Consider the following 19,023-nt stretch of genomic DNA (forward strand, 5'->3'; position numbering starts at 1 on the left):
AGCAGCCATTTTGAATCGGCGACGGAACGGGAGGCAGCAAGATAGTCTGCAGCCGCTCTGGGCAGGAATGAGGGGGCTCTTTCCTGCCCCGAAGAGATCACTAGACTACCAGGGCAATACAGTAAGGGGAGGGTAGGACATACCCTTAGGGGATGTGACGGGGGTGGGGTGTGAAAGGGGCAGGATGCTATATGACAGGGGTGGGGCAGAGGTGTGGTGAGGTGGGGCATGTGCCCTCTTTTTGGGGGATCAAATATGGTAACCCTACACCTGACCTGCCCAGGCCCCTCCCATGTCCACAGCCCCCTTGCAGTTAGGTGCTATAGAATTTGCACACAAAGATTATAGAAGACTAATTAAGTGGCCCTTTTACTAAGTAGCAGTAAAAGGGGGGGGCCTGTGCTAGCATCAGTGTGTATTTTTGATGCACGCTGAGTCCCCTTTTACTGCAGGGGGTAAAAGGTCAGGTTTATGCTTGAAAAGTGGACCACTTGCTGCATGGCCTTTTCGGGGGGGGGGGGGGGGGAGCACTTACTGCCACCATTGGCGGTAAGGGCTCCTGCGCTAACCCGGTGGTACAAAAATAGAAAATAGTTTTGTAGTGCTGGAAATGGTGCATGCTGGGGGTGGGAATTACCGCTGGGTTCCTGTGGTAGCCCAGCAGTAGTTCTGGATTGCTATGCAGCAAGCCCATTGCTTCACACCAACGCTTTAGTAAAAGAGCCCCTTATGAATGTATCTACAGATTAATACCAGTTGGCAACAATTATAGCTAATTATTGGTTATGTGTATAACTAGCAGTAGTCTATAATTTGCATGTACAATTTTGAGTGCTAACTGTAAAACTGGGTGTGTAAGAGTATAGAATTGAGGGGTAAATGTTTAAAGTAAAATGGCAGCCATGTTGCTGAATAGTGGCCTAGTTTTTTTTTAAGCAGTGGATCCAGACAGTGCCGGGTCTCTACTAGTTCTGCAGATCCACCTGTTAATAAACAATGTGTAATGATACCAAGAGCATGACTGAGCAGCAGCATTCAACCATGCTCTCTACATTCCAAGCTATCCTTTTCCTTAGGGGCCTGCGTCTTCTATTAGATCTCAAGTATCATGGGGCTTGATGTCTCCTACTATGAGGATCAATAAATTTGTGAAGAAATAAATAACCGGGCATGTGTGTAGGGCATGGGTTATTATTATTATTATTTATTGCATTTGTATCCCACATTTTCCCACCTATTTGCAGGCTCAATGTGGCTTACAGAGTTTTGTTATGTCATAGTCATTACAAGATGTCAGATATAATTGATAGTGTACAGAGTTTTGTTATAGCATATTCATTATAGGATACCAGATACAATTGGTAGTATACAAAGGTTAAGTCAGGGTTAAGTAAGGGAAAAGATAAGGAAGGTTTTAGGAAGGATAGTATAGAAGGTGGACTGTCAAAGCTGGTTGAGTCCATGGAGCAATAAGTAACCAGCCTGTGTTGGCTTCTTCTAGCCATTCTCTCCCTGGCACTATTCTCTTCCTTAACTCCAGTGTATTTGGATCCGGGACTATCTGCATCAGGCTGACAAGAACAAGGACAACAAAATGACCTTCAAGGAAGTGAAGAACCTGCTAAAGATGATCAACATCGACATGAACGACATCTACGCCCACCGTCTTTTCAAGGTGGGTCACCTTCCATCTATCCCCCAAGCCCATGAATACTGTCACATATGCAACTCCTGCAAAACATCCCTATAAGATAGGATTTCCCCTAATCTCCTCTTCAGATCTTAATATTATACATGCCGCTTCCCTCTCTCCGAACTGCCTCCTGTCAAAACCTCTCATGTAAAGCAGAACCCATCTAAAAAAAAAAAAGACCTTTGTGAGGTATGTGCTCTCTAATGATCTCTCTTCCAAGGTCTTCCATCGTTCTGTGAATTGCCTTCACCTCCCTTTGCTCCTGTAACCTGTCTCCAGCCCACTCTCTTTGCCGGGCCTCACCCCATAGATAGTGGAATGGGGTGGGCTGGGGCCATGGCCCCACCAATATTTTACTCATAACAGCATCAGGAGGGCAAGGCTGGAGATTGGTTTGTTGGCCAAAAAGATGTTTTGCTGCCCCTAGACTCACCTTAATCTTGTGGTTCATTCCATACGGTTAACAAAGCAATTTTGGGAAGGGTATCAAAGAAAGGTAGAACACAGAACCTTGACAGACCCCTTTGGAGCTGCTGGAATCCAGGAAGGAGGATAGGGGGCACTGGGAGGTTTGAGCGGGGAACATCTGTGCTGCATTAAGCTGTGCACAGTGCCAAGCAGAGATCACATCACTACCAGCAGTGCTTCAAGGCTGAGAAAGAGAAAAGGAATAGGGGGAAAAAATGCCAAAATAGCTTTATTGCAGCCTGACTGACCTATAACTGGGATCTGGCAGAGGCTGCTTCCATCTGGAATTTAGCACTTCCAAGATTACTGTTCCAGTCTGGCTCTGCCTCCTCCTAACTAAAGCATTCTCTCACTCCAGGGTGAAGGGAGGGTGGGGCAAAGGGTGTTGTCCCTCATCACTATATCTACCCACTCATCTTCATTTCTACCTTTTAATCCTTATTCAATCTGTGCCAAGTCTCCAGATGTCTCTGCTTACAGTCCTTGGCTTGTTTTGCACATGTCCCAGTGCTTGCTGGGAAATGTAGTCCGGACCTACTGTCTTTTCAAGCATAGGACTGCAGCGTGCACTGAACATGTGTGGGAAGGAAGTGGATCTCCAGTAAGTGCTCTATGATTGTGGCAGTAGATTGGGGGAGGGGATCCAAGCAGACTGGATGTTTCTTGTGCTTCTTGTCATCTTTCTGCTTTTCTGGAAAAGTGTCTGTTTAAAGGGCGTGCTGGAATGGTTAGCTTCCCACATTCAAGTCTTTCCTTTGTTGTGGGAATTCTGTGCTGCAGCGTTGAATTTAAGTACATACCTAGGGCACCAAATTCTGAAGGCACCCAAAAACTAAGCACCTACTTTCCAATTTCTGGGGAACCTCTCTCCGCGCTGATTCTCTCCCTATCTGGCTCTGCTGTGCGATGCTATTTACCCATCCCTTGGTGTATGTTAGTGCTGGCTGCATGTCTCTGTCTGGTTTCTGGCTATAGATTTTGGGTGCCGTGGGATACTAGGAGCATAGCACAAATTCTTACCTGAGGCCATCTTACAGCTGTAGGATTTAATGGAGAATGTTCAAGAGTCATCCATTTGGATAAAGCTGTTGGAAAGTGGTTTCCAAAATCCTGAAAAGTTTTCTCTCCATTTCACCAGAGAAAATATTTGTGTGTTATCCCTTGTCTTGAAAAATAATATAGTTGTAATAAATAATTATATAAAATATCTGACTAATCAGCTCTTATACTAGCACAGTATATGATGGCAGAGAAAGCCTAACATGAGCTTTTGAATCTACCCAGAAAGGTTGTTGGAGTTATACAGGTTACTTTCAAGGAAAGCACACTCCACAAAATACTGAGTCACAAACAACACACAGCGAAGTGACGGGAGAGTTTTTTTCACTATTGCTGTCACTTTTTCAAACAGCATTTTAGTCACATACATCTTTTTTAAAGATTGGATTGCACTGTTTTGTTTGATCTTATACCCTTCTTATATTGCATGACTTTTTATCCAAATGTTACTTGACCCCTGACGCAGGCCTGCAAGCCGAAATACGGTTGGTGTTGGATCTTTTCTGCTGTGAATATATTATAGATCTTCTGCCACCCATCGTTCACTTCGCTGTGTGTTGTTTGTGATGCAGGTTACTTTCCCCATGCTTGTGTTGTTGGAGATGTACCTGATGCGCAGTGTGGGTTACTTTCCCCCTGCTTGTGTTGTTGAGGTTGTACTTAACACGCAGTGTTTTGGGTTTATACCTAATGTGTAGTGTGGGTTATTTTGTCCATGCTTGTGTTGTTGGGGTTGTACCTGATGTGCAGTGTGGGTTACTTCCCTCGTGTTGGGATTGTACTTGACGTGTAGTGGAAGTTACTTTGCCCATGCTTGTGTTGTTGGTTTTGGGGCTGATAACATAGAGGGGGATAATCGAACGGGGGCGCCGATCTCTAAGGATGGCCCTGTAAAGGGGCGGGGCAACCCATATTATCAAAACAAGATGGACGTCCATCTTTCGTTTCAATAATACGGTTGGGGATGCCCAAATCATGAAATTTAGGTCAACCTTAGAGATGGTCGTCCCCGATTTTCAGTGATAATGGAAAGTGAGGGCACCCATCTCAGAAACTACCAAATCCAAGCCATTTGGTTGTGGGAGGAGCCAGCATTTGTAGTGCACTGGTCCCACTAACTGAATGGAAAAAGCCCTTCCCTCACCGATCCGGAAAGTAATGGGCACGCATGAAGGAAATTGCATGCAAATGAGCTGCTCTCTGTTAGCTCATTTCCACATGATTTCTTTCCTAAGGAGCGGAAGCGACGGCAGTTGAGGATGTCCTTCCCTGTGAGGCAGTTGAGGACGTCCAAAATGTGGATGTTTGTGAGAAGGACATCCATGCCTGCTATCCCTCCAGTACCCCCTTTATTTATTTGGATTTTAGATCACAAGTAGCAGTAGTGGGATTTGAACCAGCCACCTCTAGATTGCAAGACCAGTGTGCTAACCACTAGGCCACACCTCCACTCTACTCCACTCCCTGCTGAATTACAAAGCATCATAAATCATCAAAACAATGGTTGACAGTCTTGCAGTGTGAAACAAGGGGTGCCCCCAGCTTGCTCCTTGAGACACACATGATTTGTGCTCGGACACCCTCACTTCCAACCTTCCCTTTGTTTTCCCCACATAAAACTTGTTACATGGACACTTCAAAACATAGACCATATGTGTGGATTGACAGTAAAGCAACGACAAGACAAGGAGACACACTCTGCACAACACTGAAACTCAGACAAAAAACCCAACCAAGTTTGGTGTGAGAATTGATTGGCAACTTTCACGCTAGATATTTTTCTACTGAGCAAGTTTACATTTAGAACTCTGCATGGCACTGCAGACAGACTGTACCGTTAGTATGTAGATTTTGTGTCTTTGGCAGTATGAGTAATACTTTGCATCTGCATTTGATCAGATATCAGTTGACTCCTGATGCAGACCTTTGGCCGAAACACGGTCCATGTCGAGTCATTTGCATGTTTCAATAAAGAATCTTCTGCCATCCATCGTCCACACTGTTTTTTTTTTGTCTGAGTAATCTCAGTAAAATCATAGACCCTTTCCAGTCCTTAGCATATTGTGAAGTATCTGTAACACAAAGCCTACAAAATTCACTCAGGACCTATAGAGCTAATCTACTTTACCATAACACCACTAAAGTACATAAGTATATAAGTATTGCCATACTGGGACAGACCAAAGGTCCATCAAACCCAGCATCCTGTTTCCAACAGTAGCCAATCCAGGTCACAAATACCTGGCAAGATCCCCAAAAAAGTACAAAACATTTTATGCTGCTTATCCCAGAAATAAGCAGTAGATTTTCCCCAAGTCCAATTTATGTTTCAACGTTTTTTATTGAAGACAGTACAAAGGTAACAATTCCACAATGTGAATACACAAAAGGTCAAATATGAACCTGTACTCCGTGAAGACCAAATGTTATAATCCGTCATCAAGCTTTTTAGGCATTTTATCCCTACCCCCCCCCCCCTGTTTTATGTTCAACGTTTAAACACGTTTCTGTATTAACATTCCAACTGTAATTATCTTACAGAATAAACTGCAGTCCTTTTTTAATCTCCTACTGCTTGATGCTTCCTTATTTATTTTGGTTTCCAACATTTTATGCTACCACGTTATTATATACGTTCCTCACCCAACAAGTACAATAAAACATCGACCCAACCTGAGGGTACCGTGTTCAACAAGTTCAGCATCCATTTTCCCTAACCCCCGTAGCTACCCCCCTCTCCTCCTACAGTCCTCTTCCCACCAAAAGGCATCCCAACTACCCATGAACCCAAGTCCTATTTAATAATGGTTTATGGACTTTTCCTTTAGGAAGCCGGCCAAACCTTTTTAAAACCCCGCTAAGCTAACCGCCTTTACCACATTTTCTGGCAACGAATTCCAGAATTTAATTACACGTTGAGTGAAGAAAATTTTTCTCTGATTCGTTTTAAATTTACTATTTTGTAGCTTCATTGAATGCCTCCTAGTCCTAGTATTTTTGGAAAGAGTAAACAGATGCTTCACGTCTATCCTTTCCACTCCACTCATTATTTTAGAGACCTCTGTCATATCTCCCCTCAGCCGTCTTTTCTCCAAGCTGAAGAGCCCTAGCCACTTTAGCCTTTCCTCATAGGGAAGTCGTCCCATCGCCTTTATCATTTTCCTCGCCCTTCTCTGCACCTTTTCTAATTCCACTATATCATTTTTGAGATGCGGTGACCAGAATTGAACACAATATTCAAGGTGCGGTCGCACCATGGAGTGATACAAAGGCATTATAGCGTCCTCATTTTTGTTTTCCATTCCTTTCCTAATAATACCTAACATTCTATTTGCTTTCTAAGCTGCCGCAGCACACTAAGCAGAAGGTTTCAATGTACCAGCAACGATGACACCTAGATCCCTTTCTTGGTTGGTGACTCCTAACATGAAACCTTGCATTATGTAGCTATAATTCGGGTTCTTCTTTCCCACATGCATCACTTTGCACTTGCTCACATTAAACGTCATCTGCCATTTAGACGCCCAGTCTCCCAGACTTGTATGGTCCTCTTGTAATTTTTCACAATTCTCTTGCGATTTAACAACTTTGAATAACTTTGTGTCGTCAGCAAATTTAATTACCTCACTAGTTACTCCCATCTCTAGGTCATTTATAAATATATAAATATTTATAAATAAATATACAGAAGTAACACAACAAGGACCCTACCTAGGACAATGCAACACAGTAAATATTGCAGTGAGACGTAGAACATCAATATGCTTATTGGGAAACCCAGGGCCGTGCCAAGGGTCTCTGGCGCCCCCCTGCAGACTACCAGTTGGCGGCGGCGCCCCGCCCCGCCCCTGCCTGGCTCCAAGGCAGCGATTCCCCTCTCTCCCCTGCCCTCCCGCTCCCAAGTAGGAACTGCCCGCCCTCTTCTCCCCCCAAGATCCCGTTCAGAAGAAGGCGGGGCAGTGAGCAGCGAACAAGGGAAGGCTAGAGACGTCGGGACTGGGAGCGCCGCCTCCTTCAATGACGCTGCGCTGCCGGAGGAAGGTAAATTTAAAAGAAAAAAAAAAGGAACGGGATCTTGGGGGGGAGAAGAGGGCGGGCAGTTCCTACATGGGAGCGGGAGGGCAGGGTAAGCACGCAGTGGCGGCGCCCCACAGAGGATAGCGCCCCCCTGCGGCGCTTACCCCGCTTACCGCATCGGCACGGCCCTGGGGAAACCGAACAAACTGAATAATTACACATGCTTATGTAGAAACTCCTGCAAACAGAGTACCTGGCCTTGATCACTGAATACAAATAGACCCTTGCTAGATACAGATTAACCCCCCTGTTTACTAACCAGCTTATTTTCGAAAGAGAAGGACGCCCATATTTCGACCCAAATCGGGAGATGGGCGTCCGTTTCCCGTGGGCGCCCAAATCGGTATAATCGAAACCTGATTTTTGGCGTCCTCAACTGCAGTTTGTCACGGAGACGAACAAAGATCACTGGGGCGTGTTGGAGGCGTGGCGAAGGCGGGACTGGGGCGTGGTTATCGGCCAAGGAGAGATGGGCGTCTTTAGCTGATAATCGAAACAAGAAGGGCGTTTTTGACGAGAATTTGGTCCGCTTTATTTGGACCCTTTTATTTCAGGTCCAAGTCCCAAGAAAGTGCCCCAACTGACCAGATGACCACCGGAGGGAATCGGGGATGACCTTCCCTGACTCCCCCAGTGGTCACTAACCCCCTACCACCAACAAAAACCCACTTTACAAACTTTTTTTGCCAGCCTGTATGCCAGCCTCAAATGCCGTACCCACCTCCATGACAGCAAAATGTGTTCTATCTTCTGACAGCCTTTCCCTGGTTCTGATGTGGGTCTCGGGTGAGTGTGACACCTTTTCTGTTAAGGCACTGCAGAGTCACATCAGCAATGCATTGTGGTGGGTGTAGGGTATTGGGCTCCGTGATTCCACTAGCTTGTGTTAAATGTTCACGATGTTAGTAGTTGGTAGGCTCTACTCCCTTGGTGCTTTTCCCCCTGCTTACTGGGTCAGAGTGTGCCCTGTTTTGTTTCCGGTAGTCCATGAGGTAGTGGCCATTTGTGTAAGACACTTTTAGATCCCTTTCATGTGTTAGCCACGTTACAGCACTTAGTTCTTACCTTGAATGTTGCTGAAAGAGGGCATTGTACACCATTCTGCCAGCTCGGACCTACTGCTAATCTCAGTACCAGCGAGACTCGTTGCCAGTGGGGCACAACCTCTGATCTGCAGTTAACTGTGCGTAAAGGTGCTTATTCAAATAAAGGACGTTTTCAGCGAGATTAGTCTTCAGGTGTCAACTGCTGTGCCAAGGTTATACACCAGCAACAAGTCCTGTCCCTGGAGCACTTTTAGTGGGTACTGCAGTGCACTTCAGGCAGGCAGACCCAGGCCCATCCCCCCCCCCCCACCCGTAACACTTGTGGTGGTAAATGGGAGGCCTCTAAAACCCACTGTACCCACATGTAGTTGCCCCCTTCACCCCTAAGAGCTATGGTAGTGTTGTACATTTGTCCCTCCCATGACCAAATGGCTTGGATTGGGACGTTTCTGAGTTGGGCATTTTTAGTTTCCATTGTCGCTTAAAAAAAACCCCGCCCATCTCAGAAGGGACCAAATCCATGGCATTTGGTTCGTCCAAACCGTATTTTCAAAACGAAAGATGTACACCCATCTTTTTTGATAATACGGTCTGTCCCGCCTCTTCACATACCCGTTTTCGGACATAGACGCCCATGGAGATAGGCGTTCGCGTTCAATTATGCCCCTCCAAGCCACCATTCACTTTGAATGGGCTGTGTCGGTGTTGCCGCGCAGCTTGGTAAACGGGGGTAAGTGAGCACAAAGTTAAAATATGAATACATAGACAAAAATTAAATTTAAACCCTAAGAAGCTACACTCTGCAGGCAGTGCAACACTAGAAAAAGAGAAATAGAAACAGCATTCTGCAAAATATAAAGAAAGCAGTGTGAATTTACTGTAAATTTGAGATTTTCCGTTCACTGAATTAAAAATAAAATTATTTCTACCTTTGTTGTCTGGTTCTTTTGATTTTTGCCAATTATGTTTGTCCCAGTCTCCAATTTCTGCTTTCCTCTGTCTTTTCTTAACTTTTATTACAAGATCTCCAGTCCATCTGTCACTTTTTCTCTCCCTTCCTGTCTCTTCTCTGCATTTATATTTGACCTTTAAATTTTACCCTTATTCTCCCTTTCTCTCACCTCTAGTCATTAGTCGCCTCCTTTTCATGACTCTTTTATCTACTGGCTTTTCCCGTTGGCCCCTCTATCTCTCCCCTTTCCCAGTCTCCTACCCTTCCCCATCTTTCTCCCACTCCCTAGTCCCCCATTTCCATCCTCTGTACTTACCCTCTCAGCCCTCATCTACCCTTCATTGCCTCTCATTCCCTCACCAGCCCCAGCTCCATCCCTTCTCTTCTTTCTCTTGGCTTCAGACCATTCTTCTGTTACCCTGCACTCCGTCTTCTATTGCACCATCTTTTTAGCCACATGTATGCCATCCCATGATATAACTGAATTTTATTATTCTGTCTTACAAATGTAAGCCACATTGAATCTGAATTTGCTTAGGATAATGTGGGAAAGGAATGTTAAAAAAAATCCTTTATTCTCCACCTTTAAGACACTGCCTATCCAGCTGAATGGTGATGCACAAGGAAAGCAAGTTTGGTCCAGTGAAGACTAACTCAAAATAATCTGTTCTTTAGCTGGTCTCTAGTATTACCATATTGAAAGTGAGACCATACCATGTCTCTGTGGTTATGTTCCACTAATAAATTAAACGATTAACTGGCTTTCTTGAAAGGATTAAATAACCTTTGGATGCATGACTAGGAACAAAAACATATTTATTCAATATCACAATCCTTATGTACAGTCACAAAACAACCTTATATAAGAAAACCAATGGATTGCATTGGGGGCATTTAGTTATGTTTAAGCAAAAGAGATATTTATTTTTATTCTGACTTATAAAACCACTTGTCCCTGAAACATGCTCAAAACAGAATAATCCATTTGTGTATCTAAAATGTAAACTTCTACAAAACAGATGAAGTGAAGATGTGATTCCATGTGCCCCAATGAAACGAGAGTTTAATTTTACTTCTATTTAAATTTCAATATATTCCATCTTTATAACACCAGGCTTTGCAAGGCGGGTTACAACAACAGTTAAGGTGAACCCATCAGGAAACTGGATATCCTCACTGACATTTGGCCATCTGAATTGTATAAAATAGTGTAGAAAAATGAGCACAAAATACAGAGCTTATAACTGCTGTTTCTACCAGCTACAATAATTTATTTAAGCTGTTTTCATGATATTCAATTCTTTTAATGATATTTATATCTACATATGGGAAGTTTTCAAATAAATTAGAAAGCTGTCAAATAAGTTAAAAACAATCTTTTGTCCTCCACCTTTAAAGACACTGCCTATCCAACAGTAACAGCTTTTGACTTTTTACAGATGGACTACCATAGTCTAATAATCTTTTACTATTGTTTTGTGTGAGCAAAAATGGTGGCAATCTCTGCCTACTGGCTTCAATATAGGCTCACACCGCCTCCTTTCTCAATCTAATCTCCTTGCTCCCGAATCTCTCCTTGCCCCCCCCCCCCCCACCCCCGGCTGCATTGCTCCTGGTCTCGCCTCCACCCCTGGCATTGCTCCTGTCTCTCTCTCTGCTCCCCCGCATTGCTTCCATCTCGCTCCCTCCTCCAAAGTCCCCCCTCCAATCAGCATGCAACAGTTTTTCGTCCTTCCCTCCAGCTGTCATCAATGCTGGCTGCGGTGATAATTACAAAGCAGAGCATCAGGGAATTGCAACTCTTTGCATGCTGCGACTACTTCCTGCAGGCTGGCCCCACTTCCTGATACAACTTCTCTTTCAGAGTAAATGGGGCTGGATGGAAGGAAACAGCCACTGCGTGGCGAGAACACCGTGATCTCCCGTGGCTGTCACCTTTGTAATTATCATTGGGGGCAGCATTGGTGGCAGCTGGAAGAAAAGAAGGAAAACTTCTGTATTCTGGCTGGGAAGTGTAGAGTGGGGAGAGAGAGAGAGGGGAAGGCAGCAGGTGAGCAAAGTTATATACTGGGCGCTGGACTGGTGGGGGCGGGACCTGATACAGGATTGGGAGGCCTGAGCCCCCAAGCCCCCCCCATAGCTACACCCTTGATTTCCTCAATCCGAGCTCAAGGTGCGTTACAAACAGGTACCCATGTTATTGCTACAGACTCCAGTGAATTATCGAAAGCCTCTGAAGGCAGAAACATTGCTGTCCCAGAGTACTAACCATAAGTGGGATTCTGACATGGTGTACCACTCCACTAATATATGGTGTGGAGGAGGGGGAAGCCCAGCAATGTGCATCCAGGGGATTCCTTATAACTGGACTGCAGAAAATACTAGTCCCGGAGGGCTGTTGAGCACAGTCCCACATCCTCTCAGAGTGTCAGGCCAGTGTGAGCTTGGGCAAGAGGAATTCTGCAGATGAGAGAGGGGCAGTTTTGCTCTCTGGTACACTTTGCTGTGCTGATTTTAGCTCTTAAACTATTCCTGGTATCTCAGGAATTGGGGGGGGGGGGGCATGAGATAGCAAATGTATGTGCGCCTGCGTGTGCTGCTGGCTGGGTGTCAGTGTCTAGCAGCGTCAGGGGAAAGGTTATAATTAGAAGGGGCATCAGCCGCTGTGAAATGCAGAGCTGGAATCCATGTGAGTGGGTAGCAATGTGCCTGTTTGATAGGGCAGGTGTGTGCTCGTGTTTTTAGAGGAAGATGTTTTAAGGACAGGTGTATGTATGTATCTGTTTCCTGCTAGTTTCAAGTTATCACTTCTCTGTAAAGCTCATATTACCCTATGTAACTGTATAATATAGTTACAACGTGCTATAGGGTTTCTCCCATTTTGTGTCTATGGAGGGTACTTTTGATCCAGTGCACACATAAATCTTCCAAATATTTACAAACCATGGGCCCGATATTTAGCTGGCAGCAATCAGTGTTTTCTTGACCGCTGCCAGCATTATACCTGGAAATTCAATGTTGGGCCAGGTCTGGGCTCCGGAATTGAATATCTGGGTATACGGTGCCTTCGAAAACATAACCGGTTAAGTGTGATATTCGGCACTTAATTGGCTACGAAGAGCCGTATAAAGATAGCAGACAGAAACAAAAAAAGGCAAAGATCTGCCACAGAAATAGCAAATCAAAAAAAAAAAAAAAGGCAGATCAAAAAAGACAAAAAAATGGAACAGGAGGGTAACAGAAGAAGTGGTTTATTACAAGTTACCCTACAGAAGAAGTGGGCAGAGGGAGCAGGAAACCAGCGGAACCGACACCCCCCCCCCCAGCGGCGTGCACACGGCAGGCAAGAATGCACTTAGGGAGGGTTGATGCGCCGAGGGGGGGGCTTGGGTGATGCGCCGAGGGGGGGTGTCATGCTGCACCCGGGGGGGGGGGCGCAGCAGCGAACCGCCCCGGGTGGCAGCCGCCCTCGCTACGCCACTGGCGGTAAGGTCTCAGGCCGGAAATGGATGTGTGCTGGTTTTAATTTTGTCGCACGTCCATTTTTGATCGCAAAAAAAAATGCCTTTTTTCCAGGTGCACTGAAAAATAGACCTGCGTGTGCCCAAATCCACGCGCCTAAACCAGTGCAGGCCATTTTTAAGCGCACCTTAGTAAAAGGACCCTTAAGTACTGACTCTGTCCCTGGAACACCCCCAAAATAAGCGGTGTTGAGTTGAGCACTAACCAGGCGTTTTCAGTAGCACTATCCAGTTAGCCTCAGCCAGGCGATTTAAGCAGCCAGGAAAACCTCCTGGTCGTTTAAATCGTTTTGAATATTCAGCCCCATCATCATTTTACTCTGTTTTCCTCTCCCAACTAAATGTTCATGGTTACCCATTGCCTTTCCTGTGTGTTCTATCCCCTTAAATAAGTCCTTGTCCTGCAGCAAGAGCAGTTATAGTGGCCTGGCAAAGTGGACCCGTGTCAGTTTAATATGCTCAAACCACCTTCAAAAATAGTTGCATATACCTGTTTTGGAGGAGTTAAAAGTGCGGATTTTCCCCGATGTAACAAAGTCGACCCAGCAAAGAAGGAAAGCTTTTTTGGCAATGAAATTAAGAACATCTGAAATAGGAGGGATATATATTTTTTTTAGCCTATCCTTGCAAATGTATTGTTAAACTGGGATAGGTAAAATATACCTTTTATTCACCTGATCAGCTAAAATCATTCCTTGATCTGAAACAACTGAAATAACAACAAAAATATATACGGGAGTAGTACGCCGCTTAGTTACTTTTAATAATTGTGTTTATAATCTTCTCTAATTCATATCGCCCTCTTTATGTTATAGTGGTCTAAGGAAGCAGAATTATTATGTTAAAATGTTTGAAATTGATGATTAGATAAATCTTTAAATTTATGTTTTTCTAATATGTTGTCGAAAAGAAATAATTCAAATAACAAGTGTATCCTTGTTAAAATTTAAAAGCTAATAAATAAATAAATTAAAAAAAAATAGTTGCATAGATAGAACATGGAGTTCTCTTTTCTAGCCCTCTCAAGAAGCTGAGTTGCCTGTAGTGCTCCACCATAGCCTGCACCAGTTAAATTAATTACTGGCTTTGCTTGTCCCACAGAAGTGCGATCGATCAAATAATAACAAGCTGGAGGAGCACGAGTTGGAAGAGTTCTGCACCCTACTCATGCAGCGGCCCGAGCTGGAGGAGATCTTTAGCCAGTACTCCGGAGAGGACAGGGTCCTATCAGCCGAGGAGCTGCTGGACTTTTTGTGGGACCAGGGCGAAGCAGCCACGTTGGAGAATGCATGCCGTATCATCAACACTTATGAGCTCAATGAAAAAGGTAAAGGCTGATGCGTTGGGAGCCAGCTTCTTAAAGGGAGAGAGCAGTGAAATGGAGACTGGAGTGTTGCCATCTTAAGTCTGCAAGAGATTCCCATGATGCATTGCAGGTGATGATGTCATAGAGCCCAGCACCAAAATAGGCCTTGGACGGTTTTGTGCACCCATCTTTGACTTTTCTAATGTGTCATGAAAGGGATGGCATCACTGGCTATCAATTAACCCTTTCAACACACCAGTGCAAGGGCATAAAGTAACATAAGATTAGCCTAGAACAGGGGCATAGCCAGACCTTGAAGTGGTGGTGGTGGAGGAGGAGGGGAGTCCACAGCCCAAAGTGAGGGGGCACATTTTGGCCCGCAGCTCCCCCCCCCCGCCATAACACCACATACTTTGGCTGGCAGGGGTCCCCAAACCCCACCAGCTGAAGCGTTTCTCCAGTGATGCTGTTCTTATATTGCCTGCCCTGCTTCCCCTCACGATGCGTATGCTCGATTGTAATGAAATTGAGCATGCGCAAAGTGTCACGCATGTTCAGTTTCACTAAAACCGAACATGCATGTGACTGGCCATCAAATAGCACTGATGCAATTTGACCTTTCAAAGTGCCTTTGATATAGTAGACCATAAGATACTCCTGGAAATCTTAGAATCCCTAGGAATTAATGAGGTAGCTTTTCTTCTTGAAACGTGTTGAGTCTAAAATGTAACAAAGTGCTCTTAATGGAAGTCATGCTGAACTCAGTCTGGAAATGCTTGTGACTAATAAGAAATAATGTACAGTAAAGTAAAAGTTGGATTAATTTCAAACTTCTCTTATATATGTAAACTTGATCACTCTTTACACTCTCCATATCTCTTATTATACCTACAAGAGTAGGCTTAATCATGGACTTTATCCCTCCACTATATCTCATACATATACAGTAACACAGTAAATGACGGCAGATAAAGATCTGTATGGTCCATCCAGTCTGCCTAACAAGATGGCCAGATCTGTGCCTGCCATTCTGTGCGGGCCCCAGTCACTCATACTTAAGCACTGATTGCCATATAGGCGGTCAAACATGACGGAGTCTTGGTTATAACCATATATCATCTCTAATTATTGCTGACAGTATTCAACTTTACCAGTCAAAATGTCTTCCCCTCCCTCCTGAGCACAACACCCTCACTTGCATTACATGACAATAAAGTGATCCACAACACTGTAGTTGCTGAAATTTTTGCCATGTGCAGGACACAGACCATAGAAGTCCGTCCAACATCAATCTTAATTATCCCATATTGAATCTGGCAAATCTTTTTTCAGCCTTTTGCTATTTGCGGAACACAGACCATAGAAGTCTGTCTGGCATCGGCCTTCGTTACTACCCTTGCTCAACATAACAACCATGTTGCATTTCCTTTCTGTTTCTATTTAGGCATCCCTTGTGATTATCCCATGCATTTTTTAATTCACTCACCATTTTTGACTCTACCACCTCTCCTGGAAGGGTCTTCTGGTCCTGGAGTACCCCCTTGCCAGTCAAGTTTTCAGGATATCCACAATGAGTATGCACGGAAGAGATTTGCATACAATGGAAGCAGTGCATGCAAAGAAATCTCAAGCATTTTCATTACAGATATCTTGAAAACCTGACTACCAAGGGGGTTCTTCAGGACCAACTTGGGAAACACTGTTCTAGGCATCCACTACCCTCTCTGTGAAAAAGTATTTCTTGACGTTAGTCCTAAATCTACCTCCCCACAACCTCAATTCATCTCCTCTAGATCTACCACACCTATGTCTCTGGAAGAGGTTTATTTGTATATTAATACCTTTCAAGTACTTAAATATCTGTATTATATCACTTCTCTCTCTCCTTTTCTCTAGCGTATACATATTTAAGTCCTCCGGTCTCTTCTCATATGTCTTATGGCCCAAACCCTGTACCATTTTTGTACATTTTGTTTACTGAGGAAATGACATGCACTAGTTAGATTAAAGGCTTCTAATCCTCAAAGTGCAGAGCTTTATGTATGCTGGGCACTGCTGAGCAGGGCTGCAATGTGCCCCAGCTGGGTTACTTATTTATTTAAATTTATATCCCAGGTGGCTTATATCATAACATTCATGATAAAATGAACAAACATAAAATACAAACCATATCAAAAAGACAACAAATAAATGTTAAAAACCTAAAGTGAAAAGGTAGGGGTGGTGGTGAAGGTGGAGGGGGAAGTTCAAGAATGTGGAAAGTCAAGGAGATTATCTGGAAGCCACTGTACTGAGAGTTTGATTGGGGAGAACAAAGTTGGATCAAGGAAGAGAAAAGTTTAAAGCTGTCAAGTTTCCCTTGTTGGGAGACCTTTCCCCTTTATTTTTGGCTATTTTACATCTTCTTACATCAATAACTTCCCCCCTTCTGGTGTATTTGTCTTCTTCCCTTCATTCCTAGTTTTCTTGAGTGTCCAAATGTTGATGATGAGCTAAAAGTTGATGTTCACATTGCAAGGACTTGGTTGGTGATCATAATTAATGATCACAAGGTTGCAAAACAGTGTAACACGACAGTCAGGGGAATTATTTCTAGTATAAAAAGAGAGTAATCATTCTCTACAAATCAGAGGTGAGGCAACCTATGGAAGACTATCTCCAAAAGGATATAAAACAGAGGAGACGGGCTACCAAAATGCTCCAGAGTCTACAGCATGAAGTGAGACTTGGACCTAATGTATACACCTGATAGAAAAGGAGGGAGAGGAGGAGGGGGGATAAGACAGGCATATTTAAATACATCAAAGCAGGGGTGACAAAACCATGGACCATGGCCTACATGTGGCTCATGGCCATCCTTCTTCCAGCCTGTGGCACGAATATCCAGGGCGATGTCTGACTTGTGGATGTCCTTCATCTGGCTTGTAGTGGAAACATCACTTCTAGCAGCTCACAGGAAGAATTCATCAATGATAAAGGGAAGAAGCTACAGAATTTGCGAAGGAAGAGAAAAACTCTTCAAGGAATTAGATCAGCAGGTGAGGACCAACAACTTGCAAATGCATAAGTACAGTGAGAAATACAACTCCAGGAACCATTCATTGATTCAAACCATACATATGAATGGTTAAGAAGAGGTGAACTGAAACTTAAGGTTAAGCAACTGATAGTTGTAGTCCAGGACTGCAGACGATGGATGAGATGGTTTACAGCAAGCATAGAAAAGAACTGGTTCAACAGAATCTTTAGATTCTGTAAAAAAGAGTTGGAAACGATAGCAGAAAATCTCTGTTCAGAAAGGCACAACAAAGCGGCACATCTCATCCATTGGAAACTTTGTAAACACTACAACATTGGTGTATCAGGAACACATTGGGATCATGACCTTAAGAGAACCGTGGAGAATGAAGAGGTTATGATCATCTACAACAGCCCCATTCTGACAGATAAAAAGTTGAGTATAAGGAAACCAGATATACAGGGTGAGGCAAAAAAAACCAAACAAACAAAAAACACCCTACAGTTTTTGCAGTGGGCTGTATCGGCACTGTCACAAGGTACCAAACAGGGGGGCTAGTCATCATACTTACATATTACTATTAAACAACATTTAATTATCTTGAGCAGTGATTTTTGTGCATTAAAAATGTTCGAGTTAAAACACAGTAAAATAACGTCATTCATTCGAGACAATTAACCACATGTCAGAATTTTGCTGTCATGTTAACAAATTTTCTTCACGGTGATGAGCTTCCAGTTCTTGAGATGGTGCACAGCCACTTTCACCTTTCCTCCAAAACCTTGTTCACGCAGTTTCTGAATTCTCATTTTGTCCACTACCGACACCTTGCCCATGATTGCCATTCTGATCCAAAATGCATATAAAAAAATAATCTGTAAATTACAGTGAAACCTCGGTTTTCGTCGATAATTCGTCCGAAACTATCGACAAAAGCCAAAACCGACGAAAACCGAGGCAACAAGCAATTTTTCTTTTAAATGACTAAAAAAGACTAACCAGCAGGGACTTTTATACAGGCACTCAACCAGCAGCAGCAGTAGTGTGGCAAAACGACGAAATTTTGGTCATAAAACAGCAGCAGTGTGATCCCACAACCGGAAACAACGCCCCAGAAGAACGACATGTGAGAACGCAAGATTAGCTGCATGGGCACGCTGACGAAATCCTAGGCGATTGACAAAAACCGAGACGAAAATTTCACGAAATAAATCGACAATAACCGAAACCGACGAAATCCGAAGTCAACGAAAACAGAGGTTTCACTGTACATATTATCAAATACAAATTATTCAAATTAAAATTATTGTTTACAAAAGTCTATATCACTGTGCCATCGTTAACAGTAAGCTGGTACCCTGGTTTGTTACTTCAAATAATGGTAGTTTTCTAGTGCAAACATTTTTGAACAAGCGAAACTCATTGGGTGGTCACATTAAAAAGTCTGTAAATTTGCCATGCTTGAAGATAATCTCATTCCAATCGGCACATAAACGTAGATAGTAACAACAAATAAAGCTGTAAAATTTCACTTTGAAATTCCAAATGGTTACTGAGAAAACAGCAAAAAAAAAACCTCTAGGGAGTTACCTTTATTTTGCCTCACCCTGTAGTGGTGAAAGAGAAAGGCACCTCTGCTTTGAAGGGGTGAATAAAATGTGTGGATAAAGATGAGCCAGACGATATTGTATAACTAGATTTTCAAAAGGCGTTTGATAAAGTACCTCATGAAAGACTCATGAGCAAATTAGAAAGTCATGAGATAGGAGGTAGTGTCCTATTGTGGATTAAAAATTGGTAAAAAGATAGAAAACAGAGAGTAGGGTTAAATGTTCAGTATTCTCAATGGAGAAGAGTAGGGTGGGGTTCCTCAGGGGTCTGT

The 19,023-nt window shown here is 43.6% G+C and overlaps 1 protein-coding gene across 1 annotated transcript in view; it reads left to right on the plus strand.

Annotated features, from left to right (window-relative positions):
- PLCD3 (phospholipase C delta 3) overlaps positions 1–19,023 on the plus strand; it is a 144,296-nt gene that overhangs the window by 81,962 nt on the left and 43,311 nt on the right. Inside the window, exons 4-5 of the mRNA XM_030221243.1 lie at positions 1,546–1,675; positions 13,918–14,143. Coding sequence (XP_030077103.1) covers positions 1,546–1,675; positions 13,918–14,143 — 356 coding nt within the window. The remainder of the gene's footprint in view (positions 1–1,545; positions 1,676–13,917; positions 14,144–19,023) is intronic.

This window comes from Microcaecilia unicolor, chromosome 12 (assembly GCF_901765095.1).
Source record: "Microcaecilia unicolor chromosome 12, aMicUni1.1, whole genome shotgun sequence".
Taxonomy (NCBI): Eukaryota; Metazoa; Chordata; class Amphibia; order Gymnophiona; family Siphonopidae; genus Microcaecilia; species Microcaecilia unicolor.